Raw genomic sequence first — 27,518 nt, 5'->3', positions numbered from 1 at the left:
ATTTTAGATACGTAAGGTTCAAATATTTTTTTTTTGTTTGCGAGCGTGGCCATTGGAACACCCTATCCGACAATCAAGACTGCTCCTTGTAGAAGATGGTATAATTTTATACTTTTGCCATATTGATGGTGAAAAGGAATTGAGATCCCCACAACTTATTCAAATTTATTGGAATTTCAATTGTACTTTGGACCATACATTTTTATATACAATAAATTGATTTGATATGGAAGTTTTTTTGAGCTCCAAATTGGTGTTTGAAAAAATGATCATATGATCTCGATAGGAAATTAGTGGGAACGGATCCAAATCTCGATCGGAACAGAGAATCGGCCAGTTTCCCTTGGAATTAGTTAGTTTTGCTAAAGAACCAATCAGTTCTATCATAGAACCGGACTTCTTATTTTTTTATTATCTAAAGTTTTTTCAAATTTTTATTTTTATTTTTAATTAGTTTATTTTTATTGATCAATTCTCTTGACTAGATCATTGATCCGGATCGATTTCCTTGATAAAGATATTTTATATCGACAAATTGTATTTTACAACACATTATTTAAATGGTCCATGTTCAAGATTTTTATGCAATTTATTTGTTTTGATCCATTTTTAAAGTTTAAAATGGTCCCATCAGAGGTAAGAATAGATCCTCTGGCCATCGTAAGAATTTTTTATTAATAAAATTTAGAGGTGGACTTTTTTTGTAGTCCTTCGTCCTTAAATCTAGGCACAGTCTCGATATTCTGAGGAAAAACAGGGTTAATGAACTTCACTGACCAGTCCATTTTAGCAATAGGACACGCATTTGAGTGGCAATAGTTCCTTTAATACTTTTAATGGTGGGGATCCTTTTCCCCACTATACAACAACACCAGGCTTCCTCAACAGATTTCTACAGGGAAAAGAAGGAAAGAACCCCCATTTTTCCAGAAAAATGAGCAATGAATAGTAATGATGTCCATTATTCTTTTTCCACTCTTTTCTTTTCTAGTTTGAAGTTAAATGTATTAATCGATGATTTTCCATTGTTTGCAGTGATTATCTGTTCAAGCTCCTGTTGATTGGTGACTCTGCTGTTGGAAAATCATGCCTTCTACTTCGTTTTGCGGTAAATGATAATATTTTGAATATTTTTTTCATTGAGAGAGAGAGGGAACACGGATATTGGGTTTTATTAATGAGAGTGAGTTTAACAATTTTCAGGATGATTCTTATGTGGACAGCTACATTAGTACCATTGGAGTGGATTTTGTGAGTGCCCATTTTGTTCTTTTATTCAGTTTTTTTGATTATATATTTTGGTACTAAATGTCTAGTTTGAGGTTTTATATTGTCTGTAACTTTGAGGAAAGCTACCATTTTTCTTTGTTGCCGCATATTATTTGTTAAATATTTTAGCATTGGTTTCAAGTTTCTAATATTAAGGGAGTTATCACAGAAAATCAGAACAGTGGAGCTGGATGGCAAGACTGTTAAGCTACAAATTGTGAGTCTATTCAATTGTTTTACGTACACACATGCATAGGTTCATTTTATTGTTCTCATTTTGGTTAGGGATGTACACTTACATCTGTGTGTGTGTCATGTACAAAGATGCATATATTTTAGAGTAGTTCGACTATACAAATTCATTGCCTTAGAATGGATTAGAAGCATGAAAAGTACAACTATAATCTCATTAGCACACACATACAGAGAGTGGCCTAAAGCAACATTTATATTTAATATTTTTTCCTTCATAGTTTATCTTGTCTTTGTGGTTCTTTTCACTGGAGAACAAATATTTTTCTTATCTAAGCCCTTATAAGAAGGATTTTGGGAGGGGCTGATAGATTGTATCATGGATTGGTTGTGGCTCCAAGGTCAATTTAATAATATTTGGACGAGGGGAAATAAAACCAGTATGAGTGAAAGGGGTTATGAAATTGTAGGGTAGGAAATATATTAATGAATCTTCATCCATCGGGAACTTGCTTCACTCCTAGATATAAGTGGGATGATTTAGTTATGTCAGAGCTCGTTTAGTTTGTCTCCTTAGAGTCGGATTGAGGTTAATAGAAATGGTGTAGTAAGTGCTAGTTACCATTCCCATTTCAAATGTAAATTCGTTATGGATGTTAAACTTATAGAGATGGAAAAATGGGCCCATTCTCATAGATTACACAAATGAGAGAGATGGTTAACTTTTTGGAAGCGCGCTTGTAATAAAAGCTATATTTTCAGTAAAAACGTTCGGTGGTAGTAAAATGTTTGAACCAAGGCTATCAAGACTGGACTGGTCATTGAATCATTGAGGGCACTGGCCCTGTCCAAACCAGTCGGACTGGCCAACTCACTAGTCAAAAAGGTATGGAAAATATAAGAATGTACGAAGCTGGTAAAAAACTTGTATGATTTGATCAATCCGGTTTTAGACTGGTTTTGACCAATTGTTGGTCAATGATTAGACTAGACCAATTCCAGCCTAGGTCTTGGTCAGACCAGCTGGTCCAGTTTATGATGTAGTTATTAAGAAGAAAAAAGATAATGCGGTTATTAAGAAGAAAAATAAGTTATGATAAATTTTAAAAATTATGACACTTAAGCTTCAAATATATTAATTGAAATATTGCATGTTTCTAATTTGTAATTAATGTGATTATTTAGAAGGAGCTTTTTTTTTTCCTAAGAAGTCTAAGAGGGGTCTTCACCTTAAACTTTCCCTAGCCTGTCCCATGCTCCGGTAAAGGCGTGGTTGTGTTAGGTAGGCAGCCAAAATAAAATCTTGCTAAAACTTATCATGAAAGTAGCCAACCCCAATTAAGTGGGGAAAGGCTATGATGATGATGATGATGATCTAGAGATCAATTAATGGAATTAGGTTGACGATTGGGACGCATTGTAACGTAAGGTTTTGCATTGAGGCAAGTCGGGTCGTAAGGAGTCACTCAGAACTTTTTTCTCGTCTAATGGGATTGGCATCTGGGCTTAATTCTATGGTCGTGAATCATTTCATGTGGATGGTAGTTAGGGTAGTATAGTATCCTCACGTTATAGGGGTTCTAAGGACTGTTGAGTTTGTGAAATTTAGTCATTTGTTGTGTAGGTTAGAGGAGATCATCGTTCTATGTTGGAATAGAGAAGATGGTTTGGTTGTGGACTAGGTTGGTCTTCTTTTTCAGTTCATTTTTAATTTATGCATTAGTGCATTGTGGTTGATTCTTCTCCTTGTCGTTTAATAGGTGTCCTACTTTGACCATAACTGTGGCCATTCCTTAATGGAAAGAGTTTATATAAGGTTGCAACCTTAAAATCTGAAATTAGGGTGCACCTCAAAAATCCATCATAAAAGGTTGTTCTGATGTTGATAAACCCTCTAATTGATCATCTCGACATCCAGATGTATGAATACGAAAAGAAAAAAAAGATTTTTGAGTCCTAAAAATAGTGTATCTTGCAACACATTATCTAGACCATCCATTTTCAAGAGTTTTAAGTGTTTATAGATCTACTTGATTTGAATCATTTTTGGAGTTTAAGATTTTATTATTAGAGATGAAAATAAATTCTCAAACCATCCTAAGAATTTTTGACACCAAAATTATATTTATGACAATTTGAAGGTGCGCCTTAATTTGATTGTTTAAGGTTGCAACCTTATACCAATCACACCCTTTTAATTTCTGAAACTGGCATAAATCCAAATTTTATGGGACTCAACTAGTTGGTTTATTCTCCATTCAAGACAAAGGTTCAGATTAAGTTTGATTGGGAGAACCAGCATGGATCAAATTGAGACAAGTTGGTTTGCAAGGAGTTTCCTTGACAGAAGGAACAAGGCAGCAGAACAGCAGATCTTTCACTTTATTCTGTCACTTTATTTTGAACGAATTAGAATATATAATCCTAGCTTTATCAATAGATAATCTGGTCTTATTTTGTATTCTTACGAGTGCATCATGGACCCTTACTTTGACCTATCGTTGTCACTAGTAGGTGCCATATCTATCTTAAAAGTGATGCTTTTTTGCTAACTAATGAACATGTCCTCTTTGTGTTGTTTCTTCTTTTCAACTTTTATCTTGCCAAATGGCAAGGATTGAGAGGGAGCAGCTGGGATGGTTTTATTTTATTATATATCTTAAGTTTCCTTGATAGAATGAAAAAGGAAGCAGAACAGCATATTTTTCACTTTATTCTGTGACTTTATTTTGAACGAATTAGAATATATAATCCTTGTTTTATCAATAGATAATATGGTGTTATTTTGCATTCTTACGAGTGCATCATGGACCTTTACTTTGACCTATTGTTATCACTAGTAGGTGCCATATATATTTTAAAAGTGATACTTTTTTGCTAACTAATGAACATGACCTTTTTGTGTTGTTTCTTTTATCTTGCCAAGGATTGAGAGGGAGCAGCTGTGATGGTTGTATGTTATCATATATCTTGAGTTTGTGTCATGATTCGTTTTTGCAATGCTGAATTTATTAATGAGCATACAATAACTTTTCACGCATCAATTTGTATTTGTGAGTAGTGGGATACTGCAGGACAGGAGCGGTTCAGGACCATTACCAGCAGTTATTATAGAGGAGCTCATGGAATAATTGTAAGTATATTTTCAAATCCATTTATTTAACAATTTTTTGAGAATGCAGTTATTGAACAATTGGGCCATCTGTTCTTGTTTTGGCTTCATATTAATAGTATTTGTTACCTTTACCTTGTTATCTGTAAGTGGACTGAATCACAGCACTGAATTTCAATGACCCGTAACTTTTTAAAATCATATTATATAATTATTTATGTATAGAACTAGTAAATCATGGTTGAAAAATATCAGTGTGGCACTGATATATGGTAATCATTAATAAATTGTCCCTCATTTTGAGTTATAGATATGGTCTGAATTCTTAAAGATGAAGAAAAAGTCGTTCCTTCTGGGGAGGGGTGAGTCCCATATAAGTACCGGTTATTCTTTTGATGAACTGCATGGATATTTTTATCATGGTGCATATCAAGGGGGAGCATCTGGTTGATATTTATAAATAGTAAATGATACATCAATCGTTTATGATGTATAGTGCACACCAATCGTTTATAATGTATAGTGTTCTATGGGAGCAGCCTTGATACATTCCCAATAGTGGAATGTGAATATTAAATATAGTTCCAATAGAATGTTACCCCTCTCCCTCCAAACCATTCTTTATTATCAATGGTACATGGAAACTAACCTGCGCATCAAAGATTGGACAGAACGACTCTGACTCATTCCCATCGATGGATGGTGGATATTAACCATTTTGTCTCTTTCGCACCAACCCATTCTTTATCATCAATATTACATGGATGCCAACACAATATTGGTGGTCTGACATACAACCCAATAATTGCCTATAGGGCAACATAGCCAAATGATAGTGAATTATAGAAGAACAAATATAATTTCTAAGATATCATTAATAAAGAGAAATCTAATGCAAAAAATATTGTAATAATATGAGCTCCATAGAAGGTACATAGACAAGATACTATGATATGTAATAAACTCCAAAATAATTATAGAAATTGATAAATAATATTAATAAATAAAAATACATAAAGTTTCAGCTAATATGAACAAGTTTCTTGCAGCACTGAAGGTTCAAGCACCAGTCACTGACATGTCGAGCTAAATGACCACATTAGGGTAAACACTGTTTCATCCTAGGAGCGAACATCAAAATAGACTAAGGCACCATGCTAGCAGAGTTAAAACAAATCCAGCACTCCTCACCCAAGTTTCCTTGCTCCAAACATCAAAACAGAATATATGGCATAACCCAAGCACTATAAAAGAAATCCAACATACCTGACCAGACTATCCATGCAACAAACCAACAAATGGTTTACCATAAACAAATCTATGAGGCAATATTTTTTGTACCTTTTCTGTTGGAAATGATTACCTTGCCCCAAAAAAAAAAAATTGAGATGAATAATAGTTAGAATTTTATATTGATGTAATTGGATTGTCTACAAAGAGACCATTTACCTTTTGTACTAGGAGGTCACAACTATTATCACTCATTAGATGTCAAATTGGAGGGCTTGGGGTGACTCACGAAGTCCGAGAATTTTTTTTCTGAAACTGTGTCTAATCATTGACACTTACAACCACCCATTTTGAAATCCAAGGGACAAGAATGATTGTGACCTCCTTATACACAAGGTAAATGGTCTCTTTATAGATAATCCCTTATGTAATAGTCATGCGAAAACAAGTATCTTTGGGTTTGGAGTCTCCTATCATAGAATCTTTCAAGGAAAGGCAAACTGCATTTTGTCTCATACTTTATAAAATGTGGAGTTAACCAGGAATAAATATATAAATTAGGAAAAATTACACAGATAACCGTTATATTTTGTGTTATTACAGATGTACCGAATAGTTTCCGTCATTACATGTCTGTCCATTTTTTACCTTTCATAACGCAATTTTTTTAAAAAGACGACTTTACCCTTTTTTGGGTGTTCTACATCCGAATTGAAGGGTTTTGCAGATGTTCAACATCCGAAAATAGCCGAAAGTTTAACGTTCATAGTTATATTTTCTGATGTTGAACAAAAAAAATAGCACATTTTCAGATGTTGAACATCCGAAAATGTGCCTACAGCATGTGAATGTTAAACTTTCGGCCTATTTTTGGATGTTGAACATCTGAAAAACCCTTCAATTCGGATGTTGAACAGCCGAAAATGGGTAAAACCGTCTTTTTAAAAACTTACGTTATGAAAGGTAAAAAACAGACAGACATGTAATAACGAAAACTTTTTGGTACATTTGTAATAATGCAAAATATAATGGATATGTATGTAATTTTCTCAATAAATTAAATAGATAAATTAATAAATAAATAAAATCAAATAAATAAATCAATAATAAATAAAAATAAAATCAAACATTTCTTATTTGATATTTTTTAAACAAAACCTTATAATAAAATCAATGGAGTTAGATAAATATTTCACACTTGCGTGTTCTTTTGTTTTGTTCTTGGGTTTTGTGGAATTGCATGGCCAGCTTTAAGAGCTAGTACTAATGTTCCTGTTGCTATAGATTGTTTATGATGTCACTGAGATGGAGAGCTTCAACAATGTCAAGCAATGGTTGAATGAAATTGATAGATATGCAAGTGACAATGTTAGCAAGCTTCTTGTTGGGAATAAATGTGATCTGGTTGAGAATAAAGTCGTGGACACCGAGAAGGCGAAGGTAATGTTCCTTCATATATATTTTTAGTGGGTGCAAATATTCCTCGATATGTTCTAGTTAATAGATGTCCATTGTGATCATTCATGATTATTCTTCAACTTGGGGGAGAAACCACATATTTCAGAAAGAAATAGAGAGATCGGAATTGTCTAATTGAAGGGAATACTCATGTGTCTTCTTTGTGCTTATTACTCATACATTATGAATGCTCGATTTTCTCATAAATTGCCAAGTTAGGTTATATTAATCACTTAATCATGAATCCATAGCTCCCTTTCCCCGTTCTATTTGAATCTTAGGCATTCGCTGATGAGTTGGGCATCCCTTTTCTTGAGACAAGTGCTAAGGACTCGATCAATGTTGAGCAGGCCTTCTTAACCATGGCTGCAGAGATAAAAAAGAGGTAATGATTGTTGTTGTTTTCTTAATTTATATTGAAAACTAAAGAATATGTTGTTTATCTACTTCTGATTAAAAGCTTCAGTACCTATGTTTGGGCATGAGAGAGAGAGAGAGAGAGAGAGAGAGAGAGAGAGGGGTTGTCTTTGATGTCTCATTTATAGATAGCATGAGTAACATGTGTTATTGGGACCTGAAATAGTTGTCGTCGTCATCATCATCATCAAAGCCTTTTCCAACTATTTGGGGTCAACTATACGAATTCTGATCCGCCATTCTACTCTATCAAAGAGAATACCTTCAGTGATGCCATAAGTCTTTATATCTTTTCTCACTACTTCCAACCATGTCCTTTTGACCATACACTTTGCCTTTTTTGAGCCTTCCAGTTAAACGAACTTGTACCCCCTAACAGGTGTTGTATTGGGTCTCCGTTGCACATGACTAACTCACCCAAGTCTATTTTTTAGTTTTGGTATGTGTTCACAAAAGTTGTACTTTCTTTCTCTCAAAAAAATTCAAAACTTTTCAGTTACACAACATATATGTATTTTGTCCGATCCTCACTTTCTCTCTTGGTATATTCTCTGATTTCTCTTCCTCTCTCTGTCTCTCTCTCTCTCTCTGTCTCTCCCTCTCTCTCCAATGAGTGCTGCATGCTGTAGCTGATAATGGGTTGCCATCGACCTGAGAAAATGGTTACAACCGTCTCATCATGTTTCCTCGGCCATCTTCCATCATAATTCTATCAAAATACTAAATTTCTCGTCTCTGTTCTCTCCTTACTGATTTCAACTTTTTACTTTTACTGATATAAACTTTTGAAATTTTGAGTGTCACTTCTGGGTCTGTGTTTTGCAGAATGGGGAACCAGCCCACTTCAAACAGGAAAGCGGCAACGACTGTTCCATTGAAAGGGCAGCCTATTCAACAGAAAAGCAACTGCTGTGGTTAGCAGTAAGCCTCTTTTCTCCGCACGTTTCAAGGCTAAGAAACTAAATTTCATGTGGGTTTGGGCCTGATTTTCTTATCAATTTCTTCCCATGGACTGCAGAAAAACTAACTAACTGGTAATGCAAGTACAAAGGATTTGTTTTTCCATGATATTTCTGTAAATTCCTTGATTTAAATTTCTGTCGTTCTCATCTTTGCTGTGTATTTTGTTCCATGAACGTTGTGATTTCTGCGTAGATAATGCTGTACTCTGTAAAGGATATCTAGTGGGTTGGCATTTTGAATTGCAAAAAACAGGTGACTGTAAATAAGTTTGGTACCTGAGAATCTCTCTCTCTGCGTGTACGTGTGTAAAAAGTGCCTGCAAGTTTTGTGGTTTATTTAACATTGGTAATCATGTTATGTATGGTTTTTATAATCCTTAATCCAGTTTAATAATTAATTTGAACAGTGTTGGGACAGGGGTTAAATTTAGAACACCAGGGCGTGTTTGTTTGTGGAGGGGGCTGCCACAAAGTAAGCATGGAAGGGGCGGCTTCTATAAAACAACGACAAAAGATGTTGTTTTCGTACTCTCATGAAAGCCGTGCTTTCCTTCACGCGTCCTCCACAAGCATACAACAACAAACTTGGGCATCTGTCTGGTGGAACTTGGGTCTCCCGATACGATACCCAAACGTTCCATCAAAACGAACACCCCATCGAAGCCTATTATACTCCACATGAGGACATGGGACAAGGTCATTGTTAGCGTTCGATTTGATTGTTTGAATGGTGATTATTAGAGTTTGGTTAGTAAGTACTATTTCTTCATCACAATCCAACCAATTTGATTGGACGGTGATGACACACAAGGCCATATATTTGATGTAGTCGTCTAACATAATGCACTTCTCCACAATTTGGGCTGTTGATGTTCCTTCTTGGAGGCTTTTTTTTTTTTTTCTTCTTCTTCTTTTAGTGTTGGTAGTGTTTAGAAAAAAATAAAAAAATAAAATAAAAAAATAAATAAAAATTGGATGCAGTTTGTATAGAGCCGAGGCTCTAAACAATCGAGAAGTAACTCCTTCGAGTAGTGTCAAGAAATGACGTTTCACTATTGAAACTCTTTGTGATAGCTTTAAAATGTATTTTTATCTTTAATTATAAAATTTAAAGCTTAAAAATAGTGTAAATCAAGCAGATCAATGAAAATCTTGAAAATTGATGGTTTAAAAATGCATTACAAGATGTACTATTTTCAAAATTTGAAATCTATTTTTTTTTTTCATGTCTATACATCTTGATGTCAAGATGATCAATTTGAATATATTTGGGCATCAAAACAGTCTCTTCTAGTGAAATATTTGAGGTGATAGATATATATAAATTTTTTTTTTTTTGGGTAATTCAGTGGGGAAGACAGCTCCTGCTCATTTTTTTCAAATAGATTAGGGAGTTTGATTAGGCATATATTAAGTGCAAAAGATTTTTGAGTGACGGTCATCGATTTTCACTACTATTCAAAAATTGCAAGTCCAGGTCGAGAATTATGTGAGACAGTAGGAATTTATACTAGTTTTCGAGGAGAAGATTTTGGTCAATCAAACTTGACTTAGGCGCTAAAAGGATCATGATTATCATAAATCTTATATTATTTTGAAATATTAGGGTAATAGGTAGTTGTTAAACATACCATTAGGATGTAAAACATAAATGACTTTAGGTGCATTATCGCTTTGGACCCCTAATATTGTCGACTCCAAAAAAGTGAATATGCGATAATTTGTGAAGAATTTAAGTGAGTGGTCCATATACTTAAAAAGAAGTTATTTCTAATGTTCAAGAAGACTTTGTTTTTTCGAAGTCGTCATTATCATCGGGTTCGAGTTTGCCTACCTTTAATATTTTTTAGTCCAAAATGCATCTTTGAGGTGAAAGTTTGAAAAAAAACATTTGAATAGGTGTGCTAGCTGAACTGCCAAGACTCCATCTATTAATTGGGTCCGGTAGTTATGCACCTGCCAAGACTCCATCTAATTTTAGTTGGGTCCAGTAGTTATGCACCAAATGCAGTTACTGAATTGCATCACTTGACCATCTCCTGTTCACTTACAATATGATTGAAATCATTACCCAAAAATCAAACCTGTTCATTTACAATATGATTGAAATCATTACCCAAAAATCAAAATTCAAATCATAACCCCCTATTATAAATAGAAGATGGATATGTGAAGGGTTACAGTACGAACTGGAATCCACTATCGTTTCAATTCAATTTCAAGACGAAACTCCAAAGAGAATTCCATATCGAACGGAATGCCCAAAGCCAAAAGATTTGATTTTATACTCTTTTGGAAGTATACTGTCTATTTACTCCTTTAGATAAATATCAAAATAGGACCTAAATTTTGGGGACGTAATTTCTTGACTTCATAAAAAATAATATCCGAAATGAGCTCTCTATACTCTAAAAAAGACATAAGATTGAACAGGCCTCTCCTATTTTTGAATGGCGAGATCTGAGTGTAAAAAAAAGTAAAAATTCAAATTTAAAACTAAAAATTCAAATTTATTTATTTTGAAAATAATGATTCAGTAATTCATAGGTGATTTCCAGAATTTTATACTAAAAAATTTCTCTAAAAGTAAATACAGTGTATGCTCCCGCGGGAACACAGAATACACTTTCATTCCAAAATAAGTCGACACCTCCAACCTAATCGCGAGGCTCCCTAGCACGGACGGGACCCACTCGTCACTTGAAGGGTTGCGTCAAACATTGACTCGATGGACGGCTTTCGTTCTCATTCGAAAAATTTAAGAGTCTTAAAGAGAGAGAGAGAGAGGACGATGACGCAGTGTGTTTCAGAGAGAGAATGAAGAGAGACAGGTCGATGCCCCGCCATGTGGTTGTGTTTGAGAGATAGAAAGATAATGCCCCACGGTCTGTGTTTGAGAGAGATAGATGATGCCCTGGTCGTGTTAGAGAGCGAGAGGGGGGCTCCATTTGTTGTGTAGTGAATATGACCTATAAGGAAAGAATCCATCTTTTTCCTTGAAAATTAATTATGCATGGCCTTCATGGCAGAGTAGGTGAGAAAGCCATTAAAGTCTTCCACCCTATGCATTCCAAATGGCTAATAAATAGAAATTCCATTTTTGTTATTTATAGACACAGTCGTTTATTTTTGGAGTAAATTAGGAATGGCCATCGTCGTGGCCTTTAATGTCTGCTTCACCCCAATCCCTTAAAAATACAACAGAGAGAGAGAGAGAGATGGTCTGGTTTTGTGCTCGTGTGAGTGTTTTGGGGGGAAGGGTTGTCTGGATCGAGGCCGCAGTAGAGAGAGATGACTGTGGCTTCGGACCAGGCTTCGTCCCTCTCAAATTTCACACGTGCGAATCATCCCCCACACCCCATGTCAACCCTTGTTTTCAACGCCCAAATGGTACGTTTCTTTTTACTTGTAAAAATTTCTCTGATTATTGGCTTGCCTTAATTTTTATTCATCTTTGTATTTTGTATAAATTACCTCTTCATACTTACATTTCTTCCTTTCTTAACGATAGAAAATATTCAATTATTTCTTTTTCTTCTTCCATTTTTTTTTCTTGATAACGAATAGTAAGCACTATTTTCAAGAGATTGATATTCAATTATTTCTTTCTCTTCTTCCTTTTTTTTTTTTTTTTTTGACAATGAATCATAAGCATTAATTTCAAGAGATTGTTTTGCCTGGTGACAGTCTTGATATGTAGAATTCAACACCAAATAGTAATTTTGGTCCCAAATTCTCTTGAATTTCATCTAAATTACACAAAAACAAGGGCAATGTATCTTTCCACTCCCTCTTTCGTCTGTGCACGCGCATACGCTCGTGTTTTTAGTTCAGCATATCTGGGAATTCCACGTATGATTTTTTGTGTGTCCTGTTTAATTCAGTGTATCTGGTAATTCTCTCTGTTGTGCACGCCTGCGTCTTTGTGTGTATGTGGTGTTCGTCCAGTGTATCTATGTGTGTGTTTAGTTCAGCGCTCATGGGAATTTTGTGTGTTTTTAATCTGAAAATTCTGTTAGCACGCTAGTATGTGTGGGTTTAGTTCAATATATCTGTGAACTGTGTGTGTGTTTAGTTCAGTGTATCCGGGAATTCTGTGTCTGTTTTATTTTGTTTTTCGTTGGTAGGATTGTGTGTCTTTATGGGTGATTTCTACTTTCAACTGGTACCATACTCTTTCTTTGTTCTTCATTGGGTATGTTGAAGCTCTGTAAGTTTTTCTTTTGCAGTGGATATGTGGCGTTGCTTATGCAGTTGGGTATGTTGGATCTCTCTCTCTAAGTAATTTAGAATTCTCTTTCTCAAAAAGAAAGAAAAGAAAAAAAAAAAAAAAAAGACAAATAATGCCGTTTAATTAACTGTCGACGGCTTTTTTAGCAGAGAAAAAATATTGAATGGCATTGGCTTGACTTGGGGATGACCTATAAATTTAAAAAATAAAAAAGGCCTCGACAAAATCAGATTTATTGAAATGTGGGCATTTTTCTTTGTTAATCCCAAGCATCCATTACAAGGCATAATGACTGATGGCCATTGGACCGCTGCACAGGATGCTCCATTGAATTGTGGTAGTACTGGCCCTTCAATCTTTTTAGGAGAAGTGTTTGGTGGATCAGCCGACTCACCTGTAGATGTCCAGTCTCCCTTCAAAAATCATCTCAAATTTTGGGATTTGTAAACGGCAACCATGAAGATAATTATGAATTTCGATTTTTAATTAAAAATATTTTTTAATGTATTTTTCCACCATCCATTTTGAAGTATAGTGAAAGCACCATTGACGTCCATCTATAAGACAGGTACCTGCTGCATGAGGAGACGCACATGTTTTGGCGAGCAGGCGAACTCACCAAAACCTTGTCCATGTGTTTAATGGATAAATATTTCATACAAAAAGTATAACATGTTCCGTATGACCACTGTTAGATGGGGTCTTAAGTGCCATCACCTTCCAATAAATGAATGGACGATGATGGAGAAGTCCACTCCTCTTTCCATCCATTGAAATATTGGCCATAGTCTCTCTCTCCATGATCGTGTGGATCATAAAATGTTACTCTGCATCTAAAAAAGAAATAGTAATTGTTTGTTGTTTTTATAATTTCTATTGGTATGTGGTAGCATGGACTTCAAACCTTTATAGGTCTCTTTTTATACAATGAAACCTACATTTAGTGCAAAGAGGTTACAATTATTTATAACTATCCGATGTGAAAGTTGATAGCTTGGGTGTGTCGCAAAGTTTGAAATTTTTTTTTTTTTAACTTTGAATTTGTTCAATGAAACAAATGCAACTACCCAATTTCATATCTAGTGAAGGAGATTAATTATGACCACTTTGTACTAAAAAATAAACAATCTCATAATAGCCAAATTAATCATAATTTATATGTCAAACCTTCAAAATGCTTTTGTTTTTTTTCGTTTTTCTTTTATCTGTAACCACTCATGAGTCTTTGAAATAGCCAAATCAATCGATTTTTCGATAAATCAACAAAGTACTTTTAAAATAAATGTTTCACTCAACACATCATCGATTTTGTCATGAATAAGCAAAATGGCCTTTGGGCCGTTTGGACCATTCAAGGCTATTAGAGACCATGTGAATGAGCTGAGTTTATGGCACTTAAATATTGCAATTTAAAGCTGAAGGAACAATATCAGAAGGCGACTTTACTTATTAAATGATACAAAGATCCCCTAAGCATCCCGAGGATGTTAAGCACTATCAAGGAGGAGAAGCGGTTTTACTTGAGGGTAGGGGGAGGAGGGGAGATTATCTTTTCATATGCTAATGGCCAGAGGAACCTTGATGTTGATGCTCTAGCAAAGGCAGCTATTGTGTTGTAATTTTTCTTTTCTTATTTTTTTTGGGGCTTGCCCCAAGTGTCACTGTGTACTTACTAAATTTCGTTAGCATTCGAAGATAAAAAAAAAAAAAAGAAAAAAGAAAAAAGAAAAAAACAGAAGTAAATACCTTGGATTTAAGTTAGATGGATACGAAAGTATAATTATGGCCTCACTCAAGGTGTGACTTTTAATAGAACAGAATGATAGACCATGATTCATATAACCGACTTTGATTAGTTGAAAAAACATTCTGACGATAATAATGATGATGCCAAAAAATAAAATAAATAATATTATAGGCTCCAAACTTGGAGCATGTTTTGTTCATTTAAAGTCTCTCATTCCAAGTTTAGAACCCAGCAAGGAATTTTTCACCAGGAGTGTGTTGAACCTGCGGGTGCGCATTATACACTTTACTCCCTCAACTAAAATACCTGGGAGTATTTTATCAATTTCGCGACCACTTTCAAAGCCAAAAGAAAAGAGCTCTGATTTTCTGAACACATGAGTTTGACCATGCAAAAATTGGCGCGACCACTTTCAAAGCCAAAAGAAAAGAGCTCTGATTTTCTGAACACAAGTTTGACCATGCAAAAATTGAATTCTCTATTTCATCTGAGGATATTTTTTTCAAGCACTAGTACATATCCTTTTTTTTATTTTCTTCATTTCTTTGAGGTTGTTAGGAAACCAGACTTCCAATTCCCAAAATTTGATATCCTAAAAGAACTCCTACGATGGGGTTTTTACCAGGTATAAGTGAGTAAATAATTTTTTTTTTTTTTTCCGGGGGTAATTCAACGGGGAAGACAAGCCCCTACTTTTTTTTTTTATATAGATTACGGAGTTAGCTTTTTTGAAGGTGGTAGTAGGCAGTGTTAGACTTACCTAGTCTAAACGACATGATGAACCTTGTCCCTTGCTCCGGGTTCCAAACCTAAAACATGCAGATCTTTCACCATAACTTCTTTCTTAATTTAAAATCCAAAACAATGAGGAGCATTTGGTAATTGCCCATAGACAACGTTACTGAGACATCTTTGTCTAGTCGTTATTCCAAACCTCGGAGGAGGGCCTTTCAATATTTTTAATAAAATAGTTAAATAGAAATTAACTTTTTTTATTAAGGGTGAGATTTGTGTAAGGGTGCAACATTAAATAATTATAGTAAAGGGCATTTCCAATCTTTGTCATAAGATGCAATTTTTGTCATAGGATGCAATTTTGGTGTAGAAAATTTTTAGAATGATTCTATTTTAACCTCCAATCATAGTTCAAATCAAACAAATATATAAACGCATGAAAATCTTGAAAATGGACTGTCCAAATAACATGTTGCAAGATATGTTATTTTTAGACTTCAAATCTCGATGTCGATGATCAATTAAATGGTTTTCCAATATTAAAATTACATTTTCTGATAAAGTTTTGAGCTGCAACTTAATTCCACAATTTAAGGTGCCAACCTTATCTACTTTCTATAATTGGTTGATCTGAATTTCTCTTCCCTTTGTATTATTAATTTCTTGCGAATTCCAGCTAGTAAAATTTCCCATGAGCGTGTGAACGGAAAACAGAGCCTAAAATTTCATCGTGTAGAAAACATGAAGAGTTTCCATCCCTTGGACTATTTTACCCTTGACATTGTACCTCTTGACTAAGGCTGTGAATGCCTTGGCCCTAGTCCCTACAAGCTCAGCCTAGCCCGGACCCCACCAAAGAGGCCCTGGCCCTATCAGAGCTGGGCTGGCCTAGCCCTGACATAGCCAAAGAAGCCCTGCCCCCTATTAGGCCTAGGTCGGGACCCCGCCAAAGGGGCCCTGGCCTACTCTTGACCCTTGAGAAAAGACGACCACAAACCATTTGGCCCTCATCTCCTCTCTCGATGAAGAACAAGATTCTAATCTATTGATCCAAGGGTTTTCTTTCCATCGAAGCTTAAGTCTACCGTCATTCTGTCGGCTAAACCCAGAAAAGAATTCTCTACTTATGGTGGCCTCTAAGAATGCCACCTCGCTCCCCTGCTAAAAGAAAAGCCCAGTGAATGGCTTCCTCCATCACATGCTAAGCTCAAAGCTTAATTTTGATGGTAGCTCAATAGGTAATCATGACCATATGGGTGTGGAGGCCTCGAGACAGGTAAGAGCAACCATTTTATCATCAAAGGCAATTCCACAAACATTGTTCCATGGGGTGCAAGTGGTAATTCCTCCCATTTGAAGATATCTAATTCCTGCAAATGGGAGCTGCAAAAAATTGTTTGTGAAGATCTGGATAATACTGATAAACACAGTTAAACCCAAGAGAAGAAACAGTATAGAAAAGAAAAAAGAGTTTCCACACCAGAAGCCTACTACCTCCACAACATTTAAAGAAAAAAAAACAGAAAAATAGTAAGGAAAAAGTTGACACACACTTAAGAGATTAGGAAGATGAACAACATGCTCTCTTCGTGTTTGCCTCTGGTCCGGCCCCACCAACCAATATGGTCTTCCCCTCTTTCATCTCCACACCAACATTCTCGTCCTTGGCCCCCGACGATGAAGACAGAGGCGACTTCTTACTAATAATCCTATAAATTTCCCCAAGAATGGACTGAAATGCTCTCTCTACATTAGTTGATTCGAGGGCTGAGGTTTCTAGGAAAGAGAGTCCCTCTCTCTCCGCAAAGCCTTGTGCATCTTCTGTGGCCACCCCTCTCAAATGGCGTAGATCTGTTTTGTTACCAACTAACATTACTACTATGTTTGAATCTGCATGGTCTCTAAGTTCTTTGAGCCAACGTGATGCATTCTCAAAGGTCTGGGGTTTGGTTACGTCATACACTAAGAGGGCACCGAGGGCACCTCGGTAATATGCGCTGGTGATGGCACGGTAGCGCTCTTGACCGGCTGTGTCCCATATTTGGGCCTTCACTGTCTTGCCCTCCACCTGAAAGTCGAGCACATGTTAAGTGTTGTTTCTGTGTCAAAAAATTTCTTCCTCTCTTTCACACACAGTAGGCTGAATTCTACCTGCAACCTTTCTAAGCGGTTATTTGCCAGTTTGCCAGCAATAGCATTCTCTTGAGCCTGACTTCACTTACTCTCTCTCTCTCTCTCTCTCTCTCTCTCTCTCTCCCTCTCACACTTTTGCGAATATTAAACTTTAGGCATGATACCAACTAGGTGTTGTGAATAAAATTCATCCACAACAACCAAGAAATTACAACCTACTCTGGATTCAGTGAGGAGGAATGAACGATAACCAAATCTACTCTCCCTTCTCCACTCTATGCCAAGCAGCAGAAGCACTATGAGAGATGGGACTATCCATGCTTCCGGGGAAGCTTGACTCTCTCTCTCTCTATACTCTCTCCCTTCTCCACTCAATGCTGAGCAGCAGAAGCACTATGAGAGATGGGACTATACCGTGCTTCCCAGGACACTTGACTCTCTCTCTCTCTCTCTCTCTCTTCCCCCCCTCCCCCACTCCCCCAAAAAAAAAAATAAGCCGCCTTAGCCCTCTAATAATTCATGTAGTACTTTTCCAGAAAAGCTACATGATATTAGGAATATGACATTCACTTTCAATTACTTTAAAGGCACTTCTCTACTATCTAATTCAACTCTTACTTCCAATTTACCTACGCTATTTGTTGTTAATGGATCTGCTTTGTTTACAAAGAGCTAAGGATCTGTTTTCTTTCCCAAATCAAAATTCTCAAATGTTTATCGAAAGTTATCTTCCTAATTGACTATGAAACTTGTTTCAGTTCATCTAAGTAAAACTCTAATATCACTATATTTGTGATGTGTCCGTTGTTTGTAATCTATCAATATGAAAACCTTATTGCTAGATGCCACAGAGTGGTAACCGTTCAATCTCGATAACTGCTTGAAGTTGAAACCTTCAAAGTTTACCTCTGGTAGACGACATGAACACTCTTGTGATGTGCAAACTTGGCAATGTTCATTTTCGTCATCCAAACCATTTTCTTCTTCTAGCAAAAATCACGATAATGTTTCCAACTGTGCGACTTAACATCAAACACTGCCATTTGACCCTTTTGAAGATGATAGCATAAAATACATCATCCCTTAGGCTTCAGCCTACTGGTAAACATCGTGGCTTGGTTTGCAGTTTTTCCAAGAAAGACCAAACAAGCTGACCCACCCTTTTGGGATTCAGGCTTCTGCTTGATTGGTTAATGTGTTGAATCATTGATGATTCCAGCACTATGTCTCAAGTTAGAATCCTACCATTGATCTACCAAAGGAAAATAGCACAGCATGTTTATCTTTTTTTCTATTTTAATAATAATCTCTGTTAATAATGCAAAAGAATATCATGACATGTTATTATACTGTGCATTCTAATGTCTAGGGACCACTTGAGAATTGGGTCCTCATATTGTCTCATGTACTGATAATGTTTTCACACACACATGGGTATTATAGTTACTCATATATGTAGTAAAACTATGACTTGATACATTTAACAAGGTCCTTAACTGATCATGACTTCTAGTATGAGGAATATGCACAGTTTGTATGTTTATGTAGTACGAGGGGCATTCTTTTAACATGTGGGTACCTAGCATGTTATTCACAGGTTTATTACGGTAATTTTGCACAAATGTACTTAAAGAGATTTACATTTCTTGAGTTGTCTCAATTCTCAAATTAATACTCTGGACTAGCTCTAAGTCAAATAAGCGACCACATGACAATATCTATGTTAAAATCTATTGTCCATAAGTCACTCCCTATATATTTTCATGAAACAGGTGAAGAAAAGAATCATATTCTATCACAATAAGGCCACATGTAGACTGAAAAACAGACATCAAGGGCATGGTTTCAAAGAACTAAGAAAGTGGTTGCTGATATAGGCTACAAAGAAAGCAGATACGATCAATTAAGAATTGCTTTCTAATGAGCTATAGTTGAGAAGAACAGACAGCAAGATGACATTATCCTATTTTCATGTGAACGGGACAGGGTAGACAGAGAGATGACTAAGAATGTATTGACATCGTAATTAGACATATTTCAATATTAAAATTCTTCATAAGCTAAATATACACCCCTGACATTGAAAGGGCTAGATCATGGAAGGGCATCCTTGCAAAAGCATGCTAGTAATTTCTTTTTCTATTGCTAACATAAGAGAAAAACAATAATTTGATGTTAGATAAAATTCGTCGAAGTAGATAGAATAGAAAAATAAAAAATATAATATAGGAAATGATAAAACCACAAAAAGAAAATCAATTATATAAATTTAAATTGAAACAATGAAAGTCACCCAAAATTTCAAAGACGATCTTCCAATAGTTGCGCTGGTTGTGAATCAATCCCTCCAATCTTTTGAAAGCATCCTTAAACACCCAAAATTGAAAACCCCAAATAATATCTGAGATTCGAGTTTGCCATGCTCTGGAAAATTATGAGTGAATAGTATATCCTAACACAAATCTCACAAATCCAAGATTTTTAGTCTTTTTTTTATGAGAAACAAGCCCATGATTAGATAAAGAATGCAAAAATAGGCCTAACTAATAATTATCATTCAAATCGAACAATGGCCGCAAAGAAATGGCAATTTCTCAAATTTGGCCAATACCCAGGTTGAAATCTTTGATATGTCAAATCCATAAATCTATTTTTATTTTCTCAAATCCGATATATTCAGTTGATAGATCACGCAAAAATGACTGTAAGGCTGAAATTTGGGGTCGATTGGAAGCTTCAATGGAGAGAACTAGGAAAAAGGGGGTTTGGATTTCTAGTCTCCCTTTTTTATTTCAGGAAAAAGTGTTGAACTTGGCAAAGTTCTAACAGACTTGCCGAGTTCCAAGTTCTACAATAACTTAGGTGAGTTGCTACAACAACTTGATTGAGTAATGTACCAGTACACTACGCCCCCAAGTTGTTTTCTTTTTATTTTATTTTTTTGGTTTCTTTTTTGTTCTTTTTTTGTGGGGGGGAGGAGGAATTGAATTGTTTGAGTCCAAGTGCACTTGGACAGTTGGACGAGTTTGCTAACACCGATCTCGACACCATTCACATATTTCAGGTGAATTATCAGATAGCACGAAAATAACAAAATGTTTTCATATTAGCCTGCAATCCATTCACAGATAGGCTTTATCAAGTAAAGTGTAATAGCATGTCACTAGGATGACCACTATAAAGCCAAATGCATACCCAAAATACTGGGAAAGGATAGACTGCATAATATCTTAGCCAAGCAAGACATGATAATACCAGTTCATCAGCATGATAGTAACTAGTAAGTGTAAAAGTTCTATGTAAAAAGGGTATTATATAATTTGCACGAAGTTGCACTGCCACCTATATGACAGCAATTTTAATCCATTAACAATACTAGAAGAAAAATACACACCTTATCCTGGAGAGGATATTATGTGACTTCCTATTAAAAGAAAAACTTATCTCATATTTTAAAAATTTTTTCGACAAGGAAAGGGAAAGATGTTCAATCCTCAATGAGATACACACCACCCCCAAATTCAGGGTCATCAGAAACATGATCAAATGGATATAATACTCACACCCAATGCCACCACAAGCACATCAGAGAAAGATGAAGATAACTTGATTTATAAAAGGTATCTGAAACATGATCAAATGGATATAATACTCACACCCAATGCCACTACACGCACATCAGAGAAAGATGAAGATAACTTGATTTATAAAAGGTATCTGAACCATGCTCAAATGGATATAATAATCACACCCAATGCCACTACAAGCACATCAGAGAAAGATGAAGATAACTTGATTTATAAAAGGTATCCTAATATTCACGAATATAAGTAGCATGCAACCAATTTAAAGATAAAATAAGAAGACAAGCAATCATCCTTCAAAGAGAACAAATCGTGAGGAAGCCATAAGAACACTATTGGACAAGCAAGTTGTATCTAGAGAAAATTAAATACTTTCAATGTCATAGCCAAAAATGCAGCATTGCAGTGATAGAAAATGTAGGCCCCCGCTTTCTTCTGAACATGAAAGTGTAGCCCAATCAACATAAGAAAATTAATTGGGAATCCAAAGGATACCAGAAAAGCTACTAACAAAATAAACATTGCAACTTCGTTCTGAAAGCATCGCTACATGATCAAAGCCGGTCCAAGAATCCCAAACAGAAAAACAAATAGAAAAAAAAAGGGAAATAGATAATGCAACCCATACTAAAAGAATAATTTTTCTCATTTAGAACTTAAAAAAACAAGCAACTAGAAGGAAAAACCAAATAAAATGATAGAAAAAAAAAAAAAACAAACAAACAACTAGAAGGGAAAACCACATAAAATGATAAAATAAAAAAAAAACAAGAAGACCGCCACCTCCACAAACCTAATCAACCAAAGCTAAGACAAACAACTCACCATAAAAGCCAAATATTGCCAATGTCATATCACTAAAAGAAATCCTCTTACCACAACGTAAATCCCAAACGGAGAAGAGATATCATTCGAATTCAAGCGCCAACAAAAAGAACCACAAAACTCTGGGAAAGATTTGAGTCTCAGGAAACTCAAGGATATCTCATTATACGTAAGAAACTGATTCTACCAAGTTGGGTTAATCAACACAATTATCACATGGAAGAATAACCACATTTCCCACACACGAGGACCCATAGTGTGATTTCATCCTAGTACACGTTTAGAGTTAGAAATTGGTACCTGAAATCTCCATAACCCAGAGAAGCACATAACAAATCCACAAATAAACAATCGGAAATTGGGCAGAAAACCCCATAAGAATAACGGCGCACGATGACTACAACTCCACATCAGAAAAAAGAAAAAAGGAGAAAAAAAACAAACATAAAAATGAAAACCCAACAATGGTTAAAGCTCCAAAGAGTAAAAATAATTAAAAAGCAAAAGAGAAAACGGAAAAACCTTCAATAATTCCCAAAAACACAAGAAAAATGGGGTAATTCAATAAAAATGAAAACCCATCATTCATGCCTACCACAAATATTTCAGATAGGCAACAAACAATTCCCAAACAAACAACCAGAAAATGAGGAAATAACCCATAGAAATCAAATTCCATCAATGTTAGAAAAAACCATCTCTAATTCAACCTCCAAAGCACATTTATCAACAAGAAGTAATTCCCAAAAAACCCATCAATATAGCAAAAAAACCCCACAAAAATAAAAACCCAGATACCAGTAAAATAGCAAAACACCCATAAAAATGAAACCCATCTCTGTATCTGACTCTACAACATCTATATCAGCAAGAAATAAAAAAAAAGTGGAAAGATTAACTATAAATCAAGACACACACAAAAAGAAAAAAGAAAAAGAAAAAGAAAAATCCTGGTACTAACCAGCAAAGTACGAGTAGCGAATTCTACGCCAATAGTGGACTTGGATTCGAGGCAAAACTCGTTTCTCGTGAACCTGCTCAGTAAATTGGACTTGCCCACTCCTGAATCGCCGATCAATACGATCTTGAACAAATAATCGTACTCCTCGTCCGGTTTCCTCGCCATCAAATTCAATTAATAATCACCAAGCCAAACCAGGCACAAGCGTCGGTTAATATGTTCAGGTTTTTTACAAATATATTTGACCTTAAATTCTCATTTAAGAGGTAGTAAGTGTACAGTGCACTCCAATGGAAATATATATATATATAAATGAAAAATAATTCTATAGAGCCATCTTCCATCCATATGTGTCGGACCCCAAAGGATCACCATTAAATTTGACATATATATCTAAAAAAGTCAAGTCTCACATTTATGTGATAACTTTTTTAGAGATCCATGTCAAATTTAATGGTGATGTTTTGGTTACTACACATGAGTGGGAGAGGGTCATATAGGATCATTAATATATATATATATATATATATATATATATATATATATATATATATATATATATATATATATATATATATATATATATATATATAAAAGTAATGATCTTATAAGACCCTTCTCACCCATATGTGTAGATCTCAAAAAATCACTATTAAAGTTGGCACGAATCTCTAAAAAAGTTATCAAATAGATGTGAGACTTGATTTTTTCAAATGTTTACGTCAACTTTAATGGTGAACCTTTGAAGGACTTACACACATGGGTATAAGAGGGTCCTATAGGATCATATATATATATATATATATATATATATATATATATATATATATGGGTGTGGTTTAAACAATTCATTTAAAGTGTACCTTCAAATTTTATCATAACATATAATTTTGATGTAAAATATTCTTAAGTTTATCTCAAAATATTTTTTTTATATCTAATTATAAAATTTTAAACTCTAAAAATAATTACAATCAAATAGATCTATAAGTATTTGAAAATCTTGAAAATGGACAGTCTAGATAATGTGCTGTAAGATGCACCATTTTTGGGACTCAAAATCCTTTTTTTTTTCATAGTCATTCATTTTGATGTGGATATGATCACTTAGAGGGTTTTTCAATATTAAAACAACCTTTTCCAATAGCTTTTTGAGGTGCATCCGTAGTTCTACGTCTTAAGGTTTCAACCTTATCTAAACTTTTCTATATATATATATATCATCTCCTTCTTTTTTTAAACCATTGAGAAGTATTTTTTTATTGCAAAATTTATAGAAAATTTACCATTTGAGAATAATTTTATATATTTCATATTTTTTACTCAGGTCTCATTTTTTTAGAGCATAATATGCATTTTAATTTTATCTATTCTTCTATACATTAAATTAAGCTCAAATTTGATATGTCCATACTTTTCTATATCATATAACTCTTATAAACAAAGAGATTTATCGAAATATACATGGGAGATGGCCATTTGATAGTTTTATACATTTGTCCCTGTTCCAACTCATGATTTGTATTTTGATGGGCACTTTAAAATTAAATCAATTCATATGGTAAAATGTTAAATAGTTCATATTTTAAGTATTTTGATACATTTTTTAAAAAAATATTTTAAAAAAGTTTAGGTAAATAACCAAAATATCCCAAAAATTATAAGGCCATTTTGGTTATTTTTTTAAATAATTTTTTATATATTTTCATAAGTTTTTGATGGTCAAAGTATGGATATATCAAATTTGAGTTTAATCTGATTTATAAAAAAATAGATAAAGTTAAAATAATATTATGATATTAAAAGTGGGACTTAATTATAAAATATAAGATATAAGAGGCTACTTCCAAATTTCAAAACAAAACTAAATTTCCTTTTGGTTTTTGAGGATCCCAAAATTTGGGATATAACCTCAACTTATTAAACTCTGAACTAAAGATAAAAAAATTTCATCTATGGCTTATTAAAAAATGGAAAAAGTTTATATAGAGCTGAACCCTAAACAATCAAATTGGAGCCTACATCAAAATTTTCACTAAAAGATGTTGTTTTGATGCCCAACTATTCTCAAATTGATTATCTCGATATCAAGATGCATAGATATGAAAAAAATAAAAAAAGGATTTCAACTTTTGGAAATAGTGCACCTTGTGACACATTTTTTTACCGTCAATTTTCAAGCTTTTAAAGTTCTCATTGATTTGCTCGATCTACGCTATTTTTTAATATTTAAATTTTATAATTAGAGATGAAAATATATTTTAAGGCTATCACAAAGATTCCCAGTATTGAAACCACATTTCTTGATACTATCTAAAGTTATGCTCTAATTTGATTGTTTAGAGCCTCGGCTCTATACAAACTGCACCCTTAAAAAAATGATGTGCTAAGATTGAACAAACACAGTCCAAGTTTAATCTCAATATTTAGGAACTAAAATTTTTTTGCATTTTTTTTTAGAATATCCATGTAGTGATTATAAAGATGATTTCAAATTTTCAATTGATAGTACTAAGCATATCTTTTAGGGAAAATATCTTATTATCCTTTTTTTTTAACTTCTATTTCTCATCAAAACCAAAAATTAAAAATATTACTCGTAAGCAAAAGAACTTCATCTTTTCTATCTTCCAACCCCTTAAACCTTTTTGACCGTATATTATTGACCTCAACAACTTATGAAATGATTCTATATCTCTCTCTCTAAAACTCCATCTCTCTCTTACATCATCGTCTCTCTCAATCAAAACTTCATCTCTCTCTAAAACTATATCTCTCTCTCACATCATCATCTCTCTCTCACTCAAAACTCCATCTCTCTCCCTAAAACTCAAACTCTATGTCTCTCTCTAAATCCAAACTCCATCTCTCCCTCTAAAACTCCATCTCTCTTTCACACATAAGAAAGTGTGCTCATGTTCGAGCTCAAGCTAAACCCCTTGACTGGTAAGCTCACCGAGAATCGAAGAGAAAGAGATGGATTTTTAGAGAGAGAGAGATGGAGTTTGAATAGAGTGTCGTTTTAGTGTTTGTTTGGGTCAAAAATTTATGATCAAAGGGGTCCAAGGGGTAGTATGATAGAAAAGATGGAGACATTTTGCTTACAAGTAATATTTTCAATTCTTGAGTCTTATCAGATATGGAAGTTAAAAATAAGGGATAAAGCGATATTATCCATATCTTTACTCGAGTGAGATATTATCCCTATACTCGCTCTTTATGACAAAATATCATGTGCTCTAGAGCCTATGATGCATTCATTCCCTCGGCTAAAACCCTAGTTAGAAGCATTTTTAAGACCCTAAACTTTGGGGATGCTACCTTCAAAAAAAAAAGAGAGAAAAAATTACATACATATCCGTTATAGTTTCCGTTATTACGGCTCTACCGAATAGTTTCCGTTATTACCACCGTGTTTGTTTTTTTTATGTCAAAACGAAAAAAATATTTAAAAAATGAATTTACTCTTTTGCGATTGTTGAACTGACATCATAAAAACTGACATCATAATAGTTTCCTTATTACATACATATCCCTAAATTTATGAGAAATATTAGAGATTATGAGATGAGAAGATTAGGAGAAATCTAGTGACGTATTCTCTCTCTACCTTTATGAAGTCAGCTAGTTTGAGCTCCTAAATTTAGGAGAATCTCAGGAATTATGAACTTACCCAAAAAAAGACGCTAGGTGAAGCGGAGAAAGAGAGTTTAAAAAAAAATAGAGTGAGAGGTGGAGAGAGGATACGTAGACTCATAAGAAAGAAAAAAAAATTCGGTTCTTGAAAAACCGAAAATTTCGGTCATTCAAAAACCAAAATTAGCCCCATTTTAGGTTGTTTAAGAGAGAAAAAAAAATTCGGTTCTTTAAAATTTTCTGTTATTTAAAAACCGAAATTGACCCCGTTTTCAGTTGTTGAACAACTGAAAATACTTTGAATTTGGTTGTTCAACAATCGAAAAAGGGTAAAGTTGTCTTTTTTTAAAATTTCCGTTTTGATATAAAAAAAACGGACACGGTGGTAATAACTGAAACTATTTGATAAAACCGTAATAATGGAACTATAACAGATATGTATGTAATTTTTTCAAAAAAAAAAAAATACCAACCGCCATAATAATAACTTTAGCAATGACAATATCTAACCTAATAACTAACATTTTAAAATTGAAGATAGAACTTAAGAACTGACATCATAAGATTGAAAAGAGATCACCGAGTTTTCGCATTGTCACATCGAAGTGTTAAGAATTCAAAATCCAGGTTTTGTTTTTTAAAACACCCATTCCAAAATGGATATCAATATTTTAGTTCATAAAAATCCTTTTAATGAGTTATTTAGTATAGGAAATAAAAAGTTCAGGATTGTATATAATGAGATCATTTATCTTTGATACAAGGTGGTCATCATTACTTACAACCATCTGGAGTGAATTTGATAGCTTGGATGTGTTACAAAGTTGGAAAAGATTTCTTTCAAAGTTTGAGCTTGGTCAATGGAATAATTATAGCCATCCAAATTCACATCCAATGGTTAAGATTAATGTGACTATTTTGTACCAAAGGTAAAATGTCTCATTCTATATTTTCCCATAAAGTTATTTCCTTAGGAGTATGCTACACGTGCTCACATTTTAGTGCTCTTACCTCTTATATCGCCAA

General features: G+C 34.3%; 2 protein-coding genes and 1 long non-coding RNA gene across 5 annotated transcripts; 2 read left to right on the top strand and 1 right to left on the bottom strand.

Annotated features, from left to right (window-relative positions):
* The first annotated feature begins 240 nt into the window (after positions 1 to 240).
* LOC18448484 (ras-related protein RIC1) lies at positions 241 to 8,923 on the top strand. 2 transcript variants are annotated; one of them, XM_020676144.2, is made up of 8 exons: positions 241 to 948; positions 1,036 to 1,108; positions 1,204 to 1,251; positions 1,439 to 1,486; positions 4,523 to 4,594; positions 7,088 to 7,243; positions 7,612 to 7,646; positions 8,504 to 8,923. In XM_020676144.2, exons 1-8 carry the CDS (start codon positions 935 to 937, stop codon positions 8,595 to 8,597), a joined length of 540 nt encoding a protein of 179 aa, XP_020531803.1. In that variant the 5' UTR covers positions 241 to 934; the 3' UTR covers positions 8,598 to 8,923. The 2 variants fall into 2 exon arrangements, with proteins under 2 accessions (XP_020531803.1, XP_011628625.1); XM_011630323.3 differs by having other exon boundaries at positions 7,543 to 7,646.
* A 2,827-nt stretch (positions 8,924 to 11,750) lies between these two features.
* Positions 11,751 to 13,821, top strand: LOC110008473 (uncharacterized). 2 transcript variants are annotated; one of them, XR_016043708.1, is made up of 3 exons: positions 11,751 to 12,030; positions 12,870 to 12,898; positions 13,440 to 13,821. It is a non-coding gene; the product is annotated as an uncharacterized LOC110008473 (long non-coding RNA). The 2 variants fall into 2 exon arrangements; XR_016043709.1 differs by having other exon boundaries at positions 11,752 to 12,030; positions 13,190 to 13,821.
* A 2,928-nt stretch (positions 13,822 to 16,749) lies between these two features.
* On the bottom strand, positions 16,750 to 23,065 carry LOC18448483 (ras-related protein RABA2a). Its single transcript, XM_006858544.4, has 2 exons — positions 22,857 to 23,065; positions 16,750 to 17,421 (listed from the first exon to the last, which is right to left on the bottom strand). Exons 1-2 carry the CDS (start codon positions 23,019 to 23,021, stop codon positions 16,915 to 16,917), a joined length of 672 nt encoding a protein of 223 aa, XP_006858606.1. The 5' UTR covers positions 23,022 to 23,065; the 3' UTR covers positions 16,750 to 16,914.
* Positions 23,066 to 27,518: the final 4,453 nt, after the last annotated feature.

The sequence above is a fragment of the Amborella trichopoda genome, chromosome 11, assembly GCF_054954075.1.
Source record: "Amborella trichopoda isolate Santa Cruz 75 chromosome 11, AtrichopodaSantaCruz75HAP2 v2.0, whole genome shotgun sequence".
Classification (NCBI taxonomy): domain Eukaryota; kingdom Viridiplantae; phylum Streptophyta; class Magnoliopsida; order Amborellales; family Amborellaceae; genus Amborella; species Amborella trichopoda.
The sequence above is the reverse complement of the archived record's forward strand: the minus strand, read 5'-3'. Positions and strand labels throughout refer to the sequence as shown.

Coding starts and splice junctions, on each gene's coding strand:
- LOC18448484 (XM_011630323.3), top strand. Junction 1,252..1,438: donor GTACCATTGGAGTGGATTTT/GTGAGTGCCCAT, acceptor GAGTTATCACAG/AAAATCAGAACAGTGGAGCT. Junction 7,647..8,503: donor GCTGCAGAGATAAAAAAGAG/GTAATGATTGTT, acceptor TGTGTTTTGCAG/AATGGGGAACCAGCCCACTT.
- LOC18448483 (XM_006858544.4), bottom strand. CDS start 23,021: ATGGCGAGGAAACCGGACGAGGAGTACGATTATTTGTTCAAGATCGTA. Junction 17,422..22,856: donor TCGCTACTCGTACTTTGCTG/GTTAGTACCAGG, acceptor CTCGACTTTCAG/GTGGAGGGCAAGACAGTGAA.